This window comes from Lygodium microphyllum, chromosome 7 (assembly GCF_053477565.2).
Source record: "Lygodium microphyllum isolate KBCC chromosome 7, Lygodium_microphyllum_v1.1.10, whole genome shotgun sequence".
In the NCBI taxonomy this organism is placed as follows: domain Eukaryota; kingdom Viridiplantae; phylum Streptophyta; class Polypodiopsida; order Schizaeales; family Lygodiaceae; genus Lygodium; species Lygodium microphyllum.
This window is the reverse complement of record NC_141141.1, coordinates 135,405,315-135,422,767: the sequence shown is the minus strand read 5'-3', so window position 1 is coordinate 135,422,767 and position 17,453 is coordinate 135,405,315. Positions and strand designations below refer to the sequence as shown.

At 43.2% G+C, this 17,453-nt stretch overlaps 1 protein-coding gene across 2 annotated transcripts in view; it reads left to right on the top strand.

The window, feature by feature from the left end:
- Positions 1-17,453, top strand: part of LOC148033998 (oligomeric golgi complex subunit-like protein) — a 106,301-nt gene that overhangs the window by 83,824 nt on the left and 5,024 nt on the right. For both annotated transcript variants that reach the window (XM_087682007.1, XM_087682006.1), the window contains one exon: positions 16,033-16,137. In XM_087682007.1, coding sequence (XP_087538133.1) covers positions 16,033-16,137 — 105 coding nt within the window. The remainder of the gene's footprint in view (positions 1-16,032; positions 16,138-17,453) is intronic.

Here is a 17,453-nt window from a genome sequence, read left to right as displayed (position 1 = left end):
CACTCAGTGATGTAGTGGCCTGGCTTCTTGCAATAATGGCATTTGCCCTTTTTGGCTTGCGTGTCCCCTTGTTTTTTACTTCCTTGTGAGGTGCCTGAAGGCCCAAAGCTCTGCGGAGCATTCTTACTTGGTTATCTTTGCTCTTCTGTCTAGCCATAAAAGCTTGCTCAGAGGCTATGACATCCACACCACTATTTCTTCTTGTTTGCTCCTCCTCTAGAAGCAAACTGACTAACTGAAGAAAGGAAATAGGCTGTGGGGCTATCCTCATTGTGAGGTTTAGGGTAGTATGGAAAGCCAAGTACAAAGGAGGTAATGAGTTCAATGTGGTAGATATCAGTTGTGCATTTGAATAGTACTCATCAACATTCATAAGTTGCTCACGCAAGTCCTAAATTTTGTTTAAGTGATCCTGCATAGAATCACCCTCATCCATCTTCAATATCTCTAGCTCTTTCTTTAAGAAAGAGATGCAAGTCTCATTCTTACCAGCAAACATCTGCTCCAAAGTTAGCCAAGCTTCTCGTGAAGAAGCTACAGAACGAATGTAAGGGATGATGGACCGCTAAACTACCAATGCAATCAACGACAAAGCTTGTGCATCCCGTGTATCCCATGCTTTTTGAGTTGCTAATCTTTGGGGAAGTGGCTGAAGTGGAGCAGGTTGAACAAGCTGAGGTGCCCATTGTCCATGTCCTTCTGGAGGAGGAGTAGCTGGAGCCACAACTTCGGGCCTCACTTCTTCTCCACTGATATATTGTCCATGTCCTTTTGGAGAAGGAGTAGCTGGAGCCACAACTTCAGGCCTAACTTCTTCTCCACTAACATAATCCCAAAGATTTTTCGCCACAAGTACATTCTTCATCACGAAGGACCAAAGTGAGTAGTTATTACCATCCAATCTGTCCTCCTTGGATACATAGGTAAAGGCATCACCTCCCTAATTTGTCATGATAATCAATACCAAAAGAAGCAAAAGAGCAATGTCCAAGCTGGACCAACCTAGAAATCTCAAAATTTCCAGAAATTATAGCAAATAGCTTGCTGCAATTAGTATACTCAACTACACTCTATCAAAACTGTCTGTAATGCACGCAGTCCAAGGTGCATTCAGTGTTAAGCAACACTGTATGAGCAACAACCCCAAAATTGTCCAAAACAGTCTATCACTGGACTGAGGCTGCAATACATGTGCCAATGTCTTCAAAAACCTTAAAAGCCCCAAAATTTTACAAAATCTCTGCTGAAATGTGTCCCAAACACTTGCAAGTGCAAAGATGTGCTGCCTAGGCACAATGCTTTCCTACAAATAATATTTGAAATAAAAGATTGATTTTAAAAAATGTCTTTTTACCCTGAACTTGATAGTCGGGAGCTGTCACAATTGTTGGTGGCAGGCGTGTCGAACTATTGCATTGTCAGTGGGTACAAATGGCGGCTTCCAAGTTGCAAGGGGTACTGAGGTCACAGCAGACAAGGGCAGGGTGTTGGCATTGGGGTAGTGCAGCGCCACAGGGGTGTTGGAAGACAGGCGAGCGGGTACAAGTGGCTGGAACGGCGCAGCAAACCGGCAAGGGCGCAAGATAGTCAAGCAAGCTCCTAGGCAGAAAGGCGGCGCAGGACCACTGCACATACGGGCAGGCTGGCGAGTGGGCTCCCTGTCTAATTGGCGGCGCAAGCAGTCTAAGCGAGCGGAGTGGGCAAGATTGCTGGTGTTGGTTAGGAGGCTCCAGAAAATAACACCACAGGGCGGCACTCTACAAGTGTTGAGAGCAGAGCAGGTGGAGCTGCAAACCTCTGGAGCTCGCGGGCACTCCTGAAGGTTGAACAGAGTCGAACCGAGTAGAGCTGAGCTGAGTTGAACTCAACTCTGATACCAAATGTGAGATGGAGAGAGGATCAAAGCTCAGCTTAAAGTGCAGTAGACAGTGTGAGAGTGAAGCACGGCACCCAATGCAATAGATTGAAAGAGTGTAATCTGAAAGTACAAGGTACAACCCCTAAACCTTAGGGTTATAGGGGGTATTAACACGCGAACACGATAAGTGCCCATAAGTGTGTGACATAAGCACATACGAAATAAGACTAAGTCTGGGGGAAAAAACTGTTAGCAGTCATGTTTGTCCTTGTCATCTCCTGCCTGTGAGCCTCAGTCTGAGTCAGACGAGGACATTAGGAGCTCTGACATGTCTGTCATGTGTTATGATAGGGGAGGCTAGTCACTCTCAACTGGCTGTCTTAGGATGTGTATTTCTTTTTTGCCTCTTTTAGTGGGCAGCCACTGGATGTCCGGCCACTTTTTGGTCACTGTTGTGGGGCGCCCATTTTAGGGCATTTTTAGGGTTGCGCCCATTTTAGGGTTAGGGTTAGGGTTTGTCCTTTTGCCTATTTATTGGCAGCCCCCCTCCCCACTTGGTCACTTGTCTTCTTGCAGATTCCGACACTCCTTCTCCCCCATGGTGGTGTTGCCATCATCATCAGCCTGATCTAGTGCCCTCACTGACGCTTCGGGCTGCGTGCAGGGACTGATCAGTCCATTCAGTGTATTCAGCATTCATTTCAGTCAGGGCAGATTTCTCTTCCTTATTTTCTGCTTTCTCTCTCTCTCTCTCCCTCTGTGTTTGTATTCCCTCTTCCGCAGCGCACTCTCACATGGTATCAGAGCTGAAGGAGAGTACACGGAGCTGAGTTTTACGCGGGAGAACACCCACAACTTTGCGTTTGCTGGTCAAGACGTCTCCAACAGCTGAGGTGTCACCTTCTGCACCGTCTTCTTGATCAAGGCGGCCTGTTTTGGTGTCACATCTTTGCGTTTGTTGCTGGCGTCATCCCCAACAGCCAAGGCAGCCCTTCCAGGAGGTCCTAAATATTTGCGTTTGCTGCTGGCGCCTTCTCCAGTGGCTGCCACGTCATCAACAACCTCTTCCTGCTTGCGTTTTCAGCCAGGCGGCCTCCCCAACAGCTGGGCGACATCTTCTTTACTGGCGTTTTGAGGCAGGAGGCTGTTTTTCTGTGGTGATTGCATCGTTAGCATTTGCGTTTGACATCATCCTTGCGTTCTGTGCAAGGCGGCCAGCTCAGGAGCTTGTGGTGTTTGTGTTTCGGCACCGGCAACCTTCTCTTGTTGTGTTTTGGTGTTTGCAGATATCGAAGATGTCTTCTCATCAGTTTACGGACTTTGATGACTCAGATGACGAGCTTTTGTCTCGACACTCATCTGAACGGAGGCGTGATTTCTATCACGAGGACCGTCGTCCGGAGTCTATTCCTCTTTCCCGTCCCCCTTCTATTCATGTATCTCGGCGAGCCCCTTCCAGTGGGCCGAAGATGCAGCCTTTGGTACCCCCTGTACAGGTACCCGTACTTCCTCAGCTGCCCAAAGAGGACCGGTTGGATGGCTCCAACTTTTCTCTATGGTCCTGCAAGGTGGAGTGTATCTTGGACTCCTTCAATCTTTGGGAGCTTGTTTCTGTTCCTCTTCCCCGGCCTCAGGTGGATTCCGTAGATGGGACATCTATGGATCGTGCAACCTTATGGGATCGGCTCAATTCTAGAGCCAGATCTTTCCTCTTTCTGAGTTTGCAGGATTCTGTCCTTGTTCATGTTCACAGGTTGAAGATTGTAGCAGATGTGTGGAGAAAGCTCGCGTCTCTCTACTACCATCAGAAGACGTTTGCCCACCGAATATCTCTCGAAAAGAAGCTGTGGATGCTCGCTATTGATGATAGTCCTTTCATGCAGGACCACATCAACAGATTACAGGATATGAGGGATGAACTTGCATCCCTCGGTCGGATGATATCTTCTGAAGGCATGGCTATGATTCTCTTGACTCAGCTGCCATCGCCTCGATTTGATGTCTTCTACACCAGCCTTCTTACTTCGAGGACCCGTGCCCAGCTTCTATGGGAGGAGCTATCCTCGCTTGTCTTAGAGCATGACGAGCGACTCAGAGAGGTCAGTGCTAGTGGATCCGACTCCACTAGAGCCTTTGTTACAGGTTCGGGAGGACAGCAAAAGAAGAAGAAGTCAAAGGCTAAGAAGAAGGACAGTTCTTCAAGCTCAGACTCAGATTCAGAGAGACTGAAGTGCCCACACTGTGGGAAAGGGACACATCCTGAGGACAAATGCTGGACGAAGTACCCTCACCTTCGTCCGGGAGCAAAGGGTGGATCTACATCAGAGCCTTCTTCTACCTCTACACTAGCTGTTACCCATGAGTCAGTGTTCCTTCATATCCATGCTTTGGAGGAGGATCCTTCTTCTTCCATGGCTGCAGTGTCTTCTGCGCAGCCTTGGTTAGTGGACAGTGGTGCTTCGCGTCATATGACTCCCCGAGGTGATTTGTTACAGGATCTCCGTCCATCAGAGGGTTCAGTCACTGTTGGTGACATTTTATCGGTGCCTATTAGTGGTGTTGGCACATTGCCTTTGTTTACCGACCGACCTTCGAGCTCCTTTTCACAGGCCCTACATGTTCCGGATTTGGGCCTTCCCCTCCTCTCAGTTTATGGCCTTACGAGGCTTGGCACACGAGTGATCTTCACTGAGCATGCCGTTGTTATTGAGGATTCTTTTAAGGGAGCTGTCTTATCTACAGGTTGGCAGGAGCGCGGGCTTTACAGGCTCCATTCCCCTTCTTTGATGCAGGGTCCTCCGAGGCAGTCTATTGCTACACCCGTTCCCACTTATGCACCTTCTATTCCACAGGTTCCTTTCCATCCCCCACCTTCTCCTCTGGTGGTTCCCTCGTACCCCCCATCCCTTTTAGCGGGGGACGATCTCGGTGATGCGGCTGTGGATTCCCTGGCCCCTAGTGTTTTAGAGGGGGATTCCCAGGATCGTGAGGAGCTCCTTCCGTGGCAGTCTACATCGACGGACTTCATCGACCTTGGCATTCCTCTTGCCACCCCAAGATCCGTTTCTCCCTTGGCCTTCAGCCACATCCAGGATCTGAGAGGGGGTGTTAGCAGTCATGCCTTGTCATCTCCTGCCTGTAAGCCTCAGTCTGAGTCAGACGAGGACATTAGGAGCTCTGACATGTCTGTCATGTGTTATGATGGGGGAGGCTAGTCACTCTCGACTGGCTGTCTTAGGATGTGTATTTCTTTTTGGCCTCTTTTAGTGGGCAGCCACTGGATGTCCGGCCACTTTTTGGTCACTGTTGTGGGGCGCCCATTTTAGGGCATTTTTAGGGTTTGCCCCCATTTTAGGGTTAGGGTTAGGGTTTGTCCTTTTGCCTATTTATTGGTAGCCCCCCTCCCCACTTGGTCACTTGTCTTCTTGCAGATTCCGACACTCCTTCTCCCCCGTGGTGGTGCTACCATCATCATCAGCCTGATCTGGTGCCCTCACTGACGCTTCGAGCTGCGTGCAGGGACTGATCAGTCCATTTCAGTGTATTCAGCATTCATTTCAGTCAGTGCAGATTTCTCTTCCTTATTTTCTGCTTTCTCTCTCTCTCTCTCTCCCTCCGTGTTCGTATTCCCTCTTCCGCAGCGCACTCTCACAAAAACCTCTCGTACCGAGAGTAAAAAGTGCCCCAACGTCCTACTGATCACCAACACTCCTCTATGAGCGTAGGCGTGAGTGGAAACCCAACAATATAAAACCTTTTCAACCATGATAATTTTCCCATCTATTGCCACAACGAGAATCTGTCCAATGCCTTGGATTGCATATGAAGCATTATTTGTACATATAACTAATTCCCCTTACCATGTATTGTTGTTTTCAACCATTGATAAGCCATGTGCATGAGAAAACGGATCATATGAACAACACACAAAAAAAGCATAAGATTGACCAATGTTCAAACTTCCTAAATGTGTTGTTGCATCCTTCGCACTCAGTAAATTTTCAACAACAATCATGCTCGATTGCTTCTTTTTTCACTTGCAATCCTCTTTCTGCATTCTTCAATAACATACCCCTTTCTCCTACAATAGTTACTTTTTTTTTTCTTAGCACCCTCATCTTTGGTGCTTGAAGGGTCCTTTTGAGTTTAATGGCTCCCATGACTTCCCTCTATACCTATAGCTCACTCCAAATGCTTGATTTTTCATACTTAAGTTAGAGCAATTCACCCATGATTGCTCATCTTGCAATAACAATGACATCAATGCAACAAATGTGTATGCATCAATATCTCCTTTTGCAAGCAAACAAAGTGTAGTGGCGAAACTCTGATAAGACTCGGGTAGCCCAGCCACCAAGACTATAGAAACAAGAGACGAATCATGAATAATTTCATCAATATTTGCAATTTGCTTCGTTATATCCTTTATACGTGTAATGTAGACATCCACCAAATTACCCTTAATCATGTGCTCCATCTTAAGTTGTTTTCGCAAATAGGCCACAAGAGCCTTAGTACGCACTTGATACAGAGAAGCAAGTTTATCCCAAGCATCCTCGGTCATTGTACATGACCAAATGTGCAGAATAACCTGTCTATTTACATTTTGTTTGAGTTTATTGTGTTATTCCTATTCGTTCTCTCTGCAAACCATAGTGTACCCTCACATGGTATTGAAGCTAAAATGGGTGCATTAACATTAAACCTCTCATTAAGCTCATTACAAAACCCCAAAACTCAAATGCATAAGTGTGCTTCAACGTCCCATAAGCAAAAGCCCTAAACTTTGGTTGGTTCCATTCTCTATGAATAGAGAGTGTGCTTGGTAACTTGCTTCCCTTTTGCTATCCTTTTGCATCCCCAATCTCTCCAATCTGCCCATCATCTCCACCTGCTGTTGTGGCTGCCCACACCTTTGTTTGGTTCTCATTGTTGTCACCATCATCTCAGTCCCCTTGTGCAACTACTCCAGCCCCTTTTAGTGAGATTCCAGCAGCCACCCTAATCATCACAACCCAATTGACTGTTGAAGTTTTGTCTCCGTGTTGCTATTCATATTCTCAGACATCCACATTGTTTTTGTCACCTTTCACAGCTATGTTTCACTATTTACAGCACTCCCTTATCATTCCTAGTTTGCAGGTCCACTCCTAGTGACTATTGATCGGAGCGTCGTGATTGCCATGTCATCATCCATACAGTCAGCTACTTTGTTTTGAGTTTCAGCACTTTTCTGCATTAGCTTGATCTTCATTTGCATCTACAGCAGGCCCTTTTTGAGTTTTCAGTACTTTTCTACACCATCCTCTACTCCAACCAGTGGTTATTGCACTCAGTATCCATCTCCAATGGACGATACACTAATACCTCCCTTAGCCCAATCCCATGAGAGTTATCAGTTGTCGGACTGCTTTGCCCTTGAGCATTGTGTACATTCACTCATTCATTCAGCATACCTTCCAAATTCAGATTCATCTTCATTCTTCCCTATTTTGAGTTTGGTGTTTTTGTCTGAGTGATTGTGTTTTAAGTCATGTTCGTACACATTATATTTGCATTTCTTTTACACAAAAGCTTCCTGTGTAAGAGGCATATATCTCAATGAATAATATACATAATATTTGTAATTTTTATCTCAGCTCTACATCCTTTTAGATTCATTTTTAGTCTCATCATAGTTATTTTAATTATATAATTTCATGATGCTTAATGAGTCATTAAAGCCATCATCATACTTCCACTATGCCATATCTCATCTTATAATATCTTAATCAAATAGAATGTGCTATTAGAGCATAAATAGCTTAATTTTTTAGTGCATTTCACTCATTTGCATCAAGCATGTCCAGCTTTTTTTTTCATTTCAAATTAAAATTTTCTATTAAAAAACGAGCAAGAAAGCACAGGGAATAAACATTTCCATTGTTGGCCACTTTCCAAGGAGAATGTTTAATAGAGGGATTGCAAAAATAACTAGTTTGTGGTCTACAAAGCCAAATCATAGTTCCTAGATGGAAAATATGCTTGAATGCCAAATAGCAAGAAAGCCATCTCACTTTTTCTGCATGCACTTTAAGCCATAGTGTTATTGTCCCTTCTGTCCCTAATAGTATGTATAATTTTGTCCAAATATAAGTAGGCTTCTCAAAGGTCATGATATGCTACTCTTTTATGGGTATCAACCAGTGATACTAGGAAATTAGCCTCCACATGTCCAGTGTGTTGCTTCCCAATTATGTTTGAGTGAAGTCTAGAGTGTCTATGATGCTAATATGCTGGCATGTGAAAGAATGTCTAAATGAAGTTTGGAGTGCCCATGATGCTTATATGCTGGCATGTGATGTGAAAAGATATGCTTCCATGAAGATCCTTGTATTTGCAAGCTGGTCCTATATGTGTAACTGAGGCTAGTGCTCCCCACATTACAATCATCTCTCCGAAGGAGCACCCTCTCCTTCAACCTCTTGGCTCAGCCATGTCCATAACTGCTAATACTAGTTATCAATAGAATGCTTACAAGTTTTTCAATTTCTCACCTATTATTTATTAATGGTTGAGGTTTCAACATTTTAGAGCCTTCATTTGCCAAGGCACACCTACTATGATCCATTCCAAAAGCATTATATACTAAAAAATTGTTGAGCCTTTGTCTGCAACCCTATATGTACTTGCTTGCTTCTTTCTTTTGTGCAACATGTAAAGAGATTTTGTAGCAGCATGCTGACAAAATGCATAAACTAAGACCTCTCTTGCACTTTAGATTGTTTCCAGAATTTTAAGGTCTATTGGAACTGGCCTTCAAATTCTGGAAACAATCTAAAGTGCAATGAACATAAACTAATTTGCACACATGAAATATTCAGCAAATAAAAAAAGATGTACTAAACAGAAGTATAACGATTTTGCACATAGATAACACACGGTAGGCCACAAAGGTTGGTGCACTTTATGATATTTCTTTATCATTATTCAAAGCTTGAACTAATCACAAGTAACTTGTTGACACAAACCAGCACTCTCTCAATGCCAATGATTCCCATGCACCATGCTCTTGGATCATCCCAAGCCTCTCTCCAGTGTGGTGTCCTCAATTGCTCTCAACAACCTTCACCAAATGTGCAACAAATCTATCCCCAACCACACTCTAACGAGTGTATACATACAAATTTGAGCTTCAAATTGATCTGATTTGCTATATGAAGCCTCAATTGTGTTCATATATCAATCCATTGCTTTGCCCTAATCTTTGTTCTCCCAATTCATTGTCAAACTAAGTAAATGCAAGCCTACACATCAGACTTGCATTGCTGCCACAGCAAACCAGCATTCAGTTCATGCCCAAGACCAAAGGGCAATTGCATTGATCCCTACCATATGCATTCCATTAGGTCTTGCCTTACATTCCCCTAATTTTCCCATGCATTTACCACAAGGGAGGAGTAATAATTTCACTTTTCGTATGCTCCAAATTAGTCACAAACGGTTGTATTGTAAGCTATTTCACCCAACACAACCAATCCATAAGTTCTTAACAGCAACACATGACTAGTTCAGCCTATCAAATCCTAAAAATGATAACCACTAAGCCAAACTTGTGGCTAAGAGTTACACATATAAAGAGGGGATTGACTTTCAGGAAGTCTTTTCACCTATTGTCAAAATGACCACTCTTCGGGTATTGTTTGCTATTGTAGCATCTATGAATCTCGAGTTTAATTAGATGGATGTTAGAACTGCATTCCTACATGGTGATTTAGAAGAAGAGTTGTACATGAAACAACCAGAGGGCTTTGTTATGCCAGGAAAGGAGAATTTGGTTTGCAGGCTTAAGAAAAACTTATATAGTTTAACGCAGGCTCCTAGACAATGGTATAAGAAATTTGATGCCTTTACGCTCTCACATGGGTTTAAAAGAAGCAATGCAGATCTGAGTTTATATACAAAGAAGACTAATGATGGAAGCCTTGTTATCCTTGTGCTTTATGTGGATGATATGCTTATTGCTAGTAAGCATAAGAGCCAAGTTAATGCACTAAAAAGACAGCTGAATTCTGCCTTTTCCATGAAGGACTTGGGTGCAACGGAACACATTTTGAGCATGCGTGTGATGAGAGATAGAGAGCAACAACTCTTATTTCTCTCACAAGAAAAGTACATCAGCAAAGTACTTAATCTTTTTTCTTTGGCAGATGCTAAGTCACTTGGTGTTCCATTACCACCATACCTTATGCTTAGCAAAGCAGATTGCCCAAAAGATGATAAGACAACCAGCTCTATGAAGGGTGTTCCTTATGCTTCAACTTGTGGGTCACTCATGTATACTATGGTTGCCACTAGACCTGACATTGCTCATGTAGTGGGAGTTGTGAATAGATTTACGTCAAATCCTGGCAAAGCACATTGGGAGGCAATGAAATGCATCTTATGATACCTTAAGGGCACACAAAGAAAATGTATTTGCTTTGAAAAGGGTACATTAGATGTGCAGAGATATTGTGATGCAGACATGGTAGGTTACTTGGGTACTCGTAAGTCCACTAGTAGGTACATATTTATCTTGATTGGTAAGGCAGTTTCTTGGTGCTCTAGATTGCAAAAGACAGTAGCACTTTCTACCACAGAGGCTGAATATATTTCAACCACTCAAGCTTTGAAAGAAGCTGTTTGGCTTGGTCGTTTGGTCATTTGGTCAAGGATTTTGAGCTTTCCACCAAAACACCTATACTTGGATGTGATAGCCAAAGTGCTATATGCTTGGCTAAGAATGCCATGTTTCATGCACATACCAAACATATTAATGTGAGATATCACTTTATTAGACAGGTTTTGGATGATGGCCTAGTCACACTGACTAAGATTAAAACACAAGATAACCCTGCAGATGTTTTCACTAAAATTCTTGCAAAGGCTCAACATGAGCATTGCATTCAACTATTGGGAGTTGATTAAAGATTCGCTCAAGACCTTTAAGTGAGGTTGTTGGGTGTAAAGGCCTTTCACTACACTTTCCGTGTATATATTTACTTGTACAACCTTTTAAATGTGAGTATACCGTACCCTAAGTATATATACATCCTTTTATTCTATGTGTGTACCACACTGGTACACACCCAACTCAAGTCTCCACTCTCTCTGCACTCTCTATTGTTGAATACACTCCATTCTCGCTACGCACGCCACCTGGGCACTTTCGTTCCCCTTCAGTATTGACAATGTCTCTTGAATCCTAGAAAAAGTCTTTGTTGTGAAAACATCATAAAGATCAATAGCATGACTACACCTTGTAGTCCAAATGAAACAAGAAATGATACTATCTATGACAAGGAGTCCACTATGCCTACGAGTAATTTGTGGTGGAATCCTACTAAAATATTGGCAAGTGATGGAGAGTGTCTACCCTAAAAATCTTCATATCTACATGTTGGGCATCTTTGTCTATAAACCAAGCTACTGTCCCCCGAGTCACTACCATAATCTCTATCGGGAAAGACCATTTTGAGGGCTCTTCTCCTTACCTTTTGAACTCTAGGACAATCCCATAGATAGTGCCATTGAGTTTCTGCTAACACTCCGCATCTTGCATATGTCACTAGGGCCTTTCCATAACCTCCAATCTCCTCCGGAAGTTTGCCAGTAAGGGCTCTAAGATACCCTATTTGTGCCTATGATGAGTGGCTGCTATCTTTGCTCTAATTCTACTCATTTGTATCCTCCACCCTACCCTAATGGTGTAGCTAAAGAAGGCCATATCGTATGGTCTGTCAAGGAATGGGGTTCTCCACACCCATGCTCTTGGTCCCACTATAATCTTTATAGGGCCCTCCTCAAATGGGCTCAATATCTCCATCCATCAATCAAACAAGTAACTAAGTTCACAAGATCATTCCTCTTACATTGCCTCACTACTTTGATCCTCTATCTAAAGTAGCCTGCGAACTCTACTTGATCCAAGTCTTCTTTGTGAAGCTGACCTTCATCCTCCACCGTGAAAGTGAAAATCCTATCTCTACTAGTTGCAATAACCCCAAGTGGGAAGTCCTCTTTGGAGAATAGATTTATCCATGTGTAAGAGATGGATGCATTTGTTCTTCACTCGAGAGATGGACATATACCAGGATTTTGTTCTCAGATTTGTAATATGAACTTCTCCCACACAATCTACTCTCCTCCTCTAATGATCTCTGTGTATGTCTCTCCTATCCTCCAAGGTCTGCACCATATCGAAGTCCTCTGCTCTGATCCAATGGTCAACCTAGGGTAGGGACTAAGAGAAGATAGTCCAAAACTATCTCCTATCACACTTGCCATTTAGGGCATAAATGACCAATCGACCAATAAGTGCAGCATCCACTCTCACAAAGACCCACATGGCTTTCCTTGTAACTCGAATGCCCCAACCTTGTACTACTTGAGTTCAATGCTCTCCAACAAAAACAACAACTCCTTGGATCTCCAAGGGTTCCACAACTATCGTCTAATAAGTGTAGCTCTACCCTAGCACAAGCTTCCTACAACATCAAGATATCCTCTCTATTGCAAGGTTTAGCTCTTGTACCATGAGGAATTCCATTGATCCTTAACTGCTTGAAAAATGGTCCACTAAAGCCTAATACAATCCATGAGACGATTCTCATGGGTAGCGTTTGAGTCTTTGGGACTAGTGTGCCGGCAGTCCATGCCTATTTCTACTATCTCCTAGAGTATATCCTATCAAAACTCTTCTCTGCTAATTCTACTACCTCAAGCAGCAGAGAAACTAAAGCCTCATACAATCCATGAGAGGATTCTCATGGGTAGCATTTGAGTCTTTGTGACCAGTGTGGCTTTGCAGTCCTATCAAAACTCTTCTCTGCTAATTCTACTACCTCAAGCAGCAGAGAAACTAAAGCCTCATACAATCCATGAGAGGATTCTCATGGGTAGCGTTTGAGTCTTTGGGACCAGTGTGCCTTTGCAGTCCATGTCTATCTCTACTATCTCCTAGAGTACATCCTATCAAAACTCTTCTTTGCTAATTCTGCTACCTCAAGAAGCGAAGAAAAGTGCTTGGATTCTCATGAGGTATTTGAATCATTGATCTCATGCTCTTCGAGTACAATCCCTCTCCCTTGCAATACAACTTCTCCCACCTATTGAGTGGCAGGGACATGAACTATCAATTGTAGAGCCTTTGAGTCTTTGGGATCGTGCCTTTGCAGCCCATGCCTATCTCTGCTATCTCCTAGATTACATCCTATCAAAACTCCTCTCTACTAATTCTACTACCTCAAGTAGCGGAGAAAGTCCTTGGAGTCTAATGAGGTATTTGAATCATTGATCTCATACTCTCCAAGTATAATCCCTCTCCCTTGCAATACAACAGCTTCTCCCACCTATTGAGTGGCAGGGATGTGAAACTATCATCTGTAGAGCCTCGGCCATATGGCATGTAGAAACTAGAGTCGTAGGTGTGTCAACATCTCATTGAGGGATCTCTAAAGCATGGGTAGTGGCATCTCTAGCTCCTAGAGGGGCCTTGGTAAGGGCTAGGGAAACTTAGAAACAAGGGGTTGTGGCACCTCTAGCTCCTAAGGGGTGGCTGGTAATGGCTGGGTTGGTGCTGCTTGGACACACTTAACTACTCTCCTTGTCCCGACTGGCTGGTAATGGCTGGGTTGGTGCTGCTTGGACACACTTAACTACTCTCCTTGTCCCGACTCCTTTAGCCTATCTCTATTTCTCAGAGCCTCTTTGCCCGAGTGTTGTAAGTTTCGACTATCTATCATCAACACCGCTTCCTCCTTTGCCTAGCAGTGCACAATCTCTTACACTCTATCTCACTTTTGTGAGGTTGGGGCCTGCTACCCCCCTCTTCCCAAAAAGAAATATCTCATTGATGTGCCCTAGGACAGCTTGCTGCAAGATGACCCATCCATCCTACAAAGCAAATCACTCCCTAGGGAGGTCCAATAAGAGATTGTTGAACTAGGCATCCTCCCTGATGATCTAAGGAAGGGCATCTAACATCCAGTGAGCTGGTGGCAAGTGTTGCCTTCAATTACTTTGGTGAAATTTGATACCGAAACTCCCCTTTTCCAAGGTGTCCACAAGCCAAAGATGACGTCTTGAGGACCACCACTCTATCCCTAAGGGTAAGCTCTATAAACACTATGACAAGAGGGTGTGCAGGGGTCTATACTTCAGTCCCATGGTAATGGCAGTGGTCTGTGGCTGCAATCTCGTGAGTCTCACTTACTCCTAATTATGGTGCATGAATATCTTGAGCATTGTGTGTATCTAGCACCTGTTGCACTAATTTCATGCCTAGGGAGAAGGAGAATGCAAGAAGGGAAGAGGGAGATGGCTTGGGCAAGGAGCTGGAAGAAGGTACAAGGGTGGAAGAAGAGGCTGAAAACCTACCATGAGGGAAGAAAAGTAGTGTGGCCTTAACTTGGACAGAAGGAAGCACCTAGCAGCTCAAGGCCAGTGGCATTGCAATTGGTGGTGAGAGTGCAGCAAGGCAGGTGCATGTAAGAGGGAGGGATGGCAAAGGGGTGCAAGAGGAAGATATTTCCAATGCAAAGACTCTTTTTAACATTTGGACAAAGGTCACCCATGCTCTCCATGGGAGATGGGAGAGGCTGTAGGGTGGTTCTAAGCAGATGAGGAAGAGGAGAGATGCTTTCATGTGGACATGGGATTTTGGCACCTTTCACCTATCCCATCCATTGGTTTGGCACTACAACCCACCAGATTGGTTGCTTATGCAACCTTGTATCTATTATGTACTTAATTGCTCTTTACAAGGCCGCCTTTGTACTATCTATTTTTACCTCTGGAAAATTTCCAGTGTCATTAATAGAATTTTCTTTTCTTTGACAAAATAGAAGGCAAAAGTTCGGGTAGGGCAGGTGTAGGTGGTGGACCAGGCTGAAGGGGTGGTGGCGGCTGATCATGCTTAGCTGCATGTCATAGTCTCAGTTCAATACCTTTGAGCAAGACCTAAAGTGAAATGATGGCAGCCTGTGGCAATTTTTGCTGCAGCAGTCATGGTCTGCTCAAGAGCCCACTCACATGGTGGTCCCCATGAACTGCTGTAATGGCATGCTTTCACTCTGATAGCCCAAATTGGAATTTGTATCGCAGTAATGCCCCTGGGTATAAATAGGCACATCCTAACAAATGACTGAAACAAAATATGTGTGTTGTGGCAAACAAATCTTGCTGCTCTTGCAAGACAATAGGGTTCTATTTATTTCCCTTGAAGTCTCATAGGTGGCCTCATTATGTTTGAGGAGACCAATGAAAGATGGAATACTTCAAGATGGGGAAGGATGGGATGAAAGAGATCCAGTCTTCAAAAGCCATCATTTGAGGCTTCTGCTTAACAAATTGCTTTGGGTTTAATGATTGGGACAAAGAGAGACATCTTTTGGTAGATCAAATTTTCTTTGTTTGCAACGTGCTCTGCGTCTTGTTTTCGTTAACATCTTATGCTTAGCTTCAGCCTTCATAATGCTGAATTTGGCTAGGTTGATCCAAGACTTTCAATGTCTAACCCTCCCTAACACCCCCCTGGGTGCGTACCGTAAACAGGGGGGATAAAAGAGGTAGAAAGGCTGCCTGATATGTGGGAGGGGAAAGGGAGTGGGAGGAAGAGTGAGGAGGCAGATTGTTCTGAAGCAATCACATGAGCTAGTGGGATTGTCATGAGGTGGTCTAGGATGGAGGAATGAATGAGAGACCTTTTTCACTTGGCTGTTCAGCCCAAGAACTTGGTTGTGTTGGACATTTTAATTTAAATCTTGGAACCTTGAGTCGTTTCTGTTCTCATTGGTCTGGATCAGCAGTCCCATGTTTGAGTTGGATTCTCCAGTAAGGGGAGGCCTTTTGTCATGAGGGAGTCTAGGATTGAGGAATGTCTGAGGGACCTCTTTTGCTTGGCTGTCCAGTCAAAGGAGTTGAGTTGTGTGGGATGTTTTAATTTAGATCTTGGAATCTTGAGTCATCTACATTCTCTCATTGATCTGAATCAGTCCCTCACTTGTCTAGTATTCCAGATGTGGAGGTAGCAATGGTGGTTAGATAAGAGTCCCAGAGGTTTTCTATAAATTCATTTGGAAAGTTGACTGAAGATTGTTGAATTGAATTTGAATGTAGCATCTGATCATGGCTGTTGTTTTTACTGTGGTCAGGTTTTGACACAGCTAAAAGGTATAACTACAACATATCGTATGACAAACAAGCCTCTCCCTGTCAGGCATTCTTCATATGTTTCAGGCATACTTCACTCTGTAAAGGTAGGCTGCTTCTTCTGTTGAGATTTTCTGAACCTCTCATTGATGTATCTGAATAAGCAGAGTGTTCAAAGAGTTGCAATACTCAACAGCATCTTCAACTTTAACTGACATGAATTCTACCAATTTTTGTATGTATAGATAAGCTATTTAATAACCTGAGCAAGTCTGAGGCTACCTTCTGGAGATAACTACTTGTTTAGTTTGAAGAGCGAAATGTTTCAAAAGGAAAAACAAACTTAGATTCATCAAACTAAGACAATTTGCAGTGTTCTGGAATATCTGAGTTCATGGTGTGTCACTTTTATGTTTGATCTAAATAAAGCCCTGGTTTTTGGAGATTTTAGTCATCTTTCTATTTTGTGATTACTTTCTTGAAGTGACTTTGTTCAGTTTTATAATATGAAACTATCATTGAGGATGTTGTTAAATGTGCACTTTGTGGCATGCGGTGACATTGTGAAGCAAGTGCTGTGAATATTTGCAGTTCATGCTCTCATCAAAAGGCTCTTTAAACATCTGTCAGTTTTCTCCCTTTGCAAAAGGCATACCGTGTCCTCATGGGGTTTATATACAATACAGCTGCATAAATGGAGAACCAAGTTTGATGGTATATGTGACCTTTTGCACTTATCAAGATGTGCTTATTTTTATCATGTAGAGCTTCTGCATGCTTGCTCAAGTCCTGAAAGGAATTTTTTGTTTCAAAAGGAAAACGAACTAAAAGTTGTTAATCTTTATTTTCAGTCCGCTTGAACAACTAATTGCTTAACGTGCTACTTTTGTATTCAATGTAAACAAAGCTCTATTTTTGAAAGTTTTATTTGTCTTTCATCTTGTAGAGTGCTTGTGATGCACTAGAGGTTTGCACAACAAGCTTTTTTTTTTTGTTTTATATGTAGAAACATGATTAACAATGTTGGCAAATGTGCAATTTTTAACATACTGTGACATTGTGAAGTGAGATTTGTGATTTTTTGCAGTTCATGCTTTGATTGAAAAGCTTTTAAACCTGGCTTACTGTGTCCTTAAGAGTTGATTTTCATGATACTTTGAGAAGAGAGGAGAAAATTTTTTATAAACCCATCAGACAAAAGTGATTTTTATGATTATATGATGGTTGCACAAATGGACAGCCCGATTGGATTATTGCACTCATCAAGACGTGCCCGTTTTTATCTTGTAGAACCTGTGTATGCTTGCTAAAGTCCTCAGGATCTGTGTTAGAGCAACGTGTTATCAAGGTTTAAACCTGCAGTTTCCTTCACTGAACTTGCTGTGGGCTTCTGGATCCCATGCACAGATATTTCGTGTTTTCT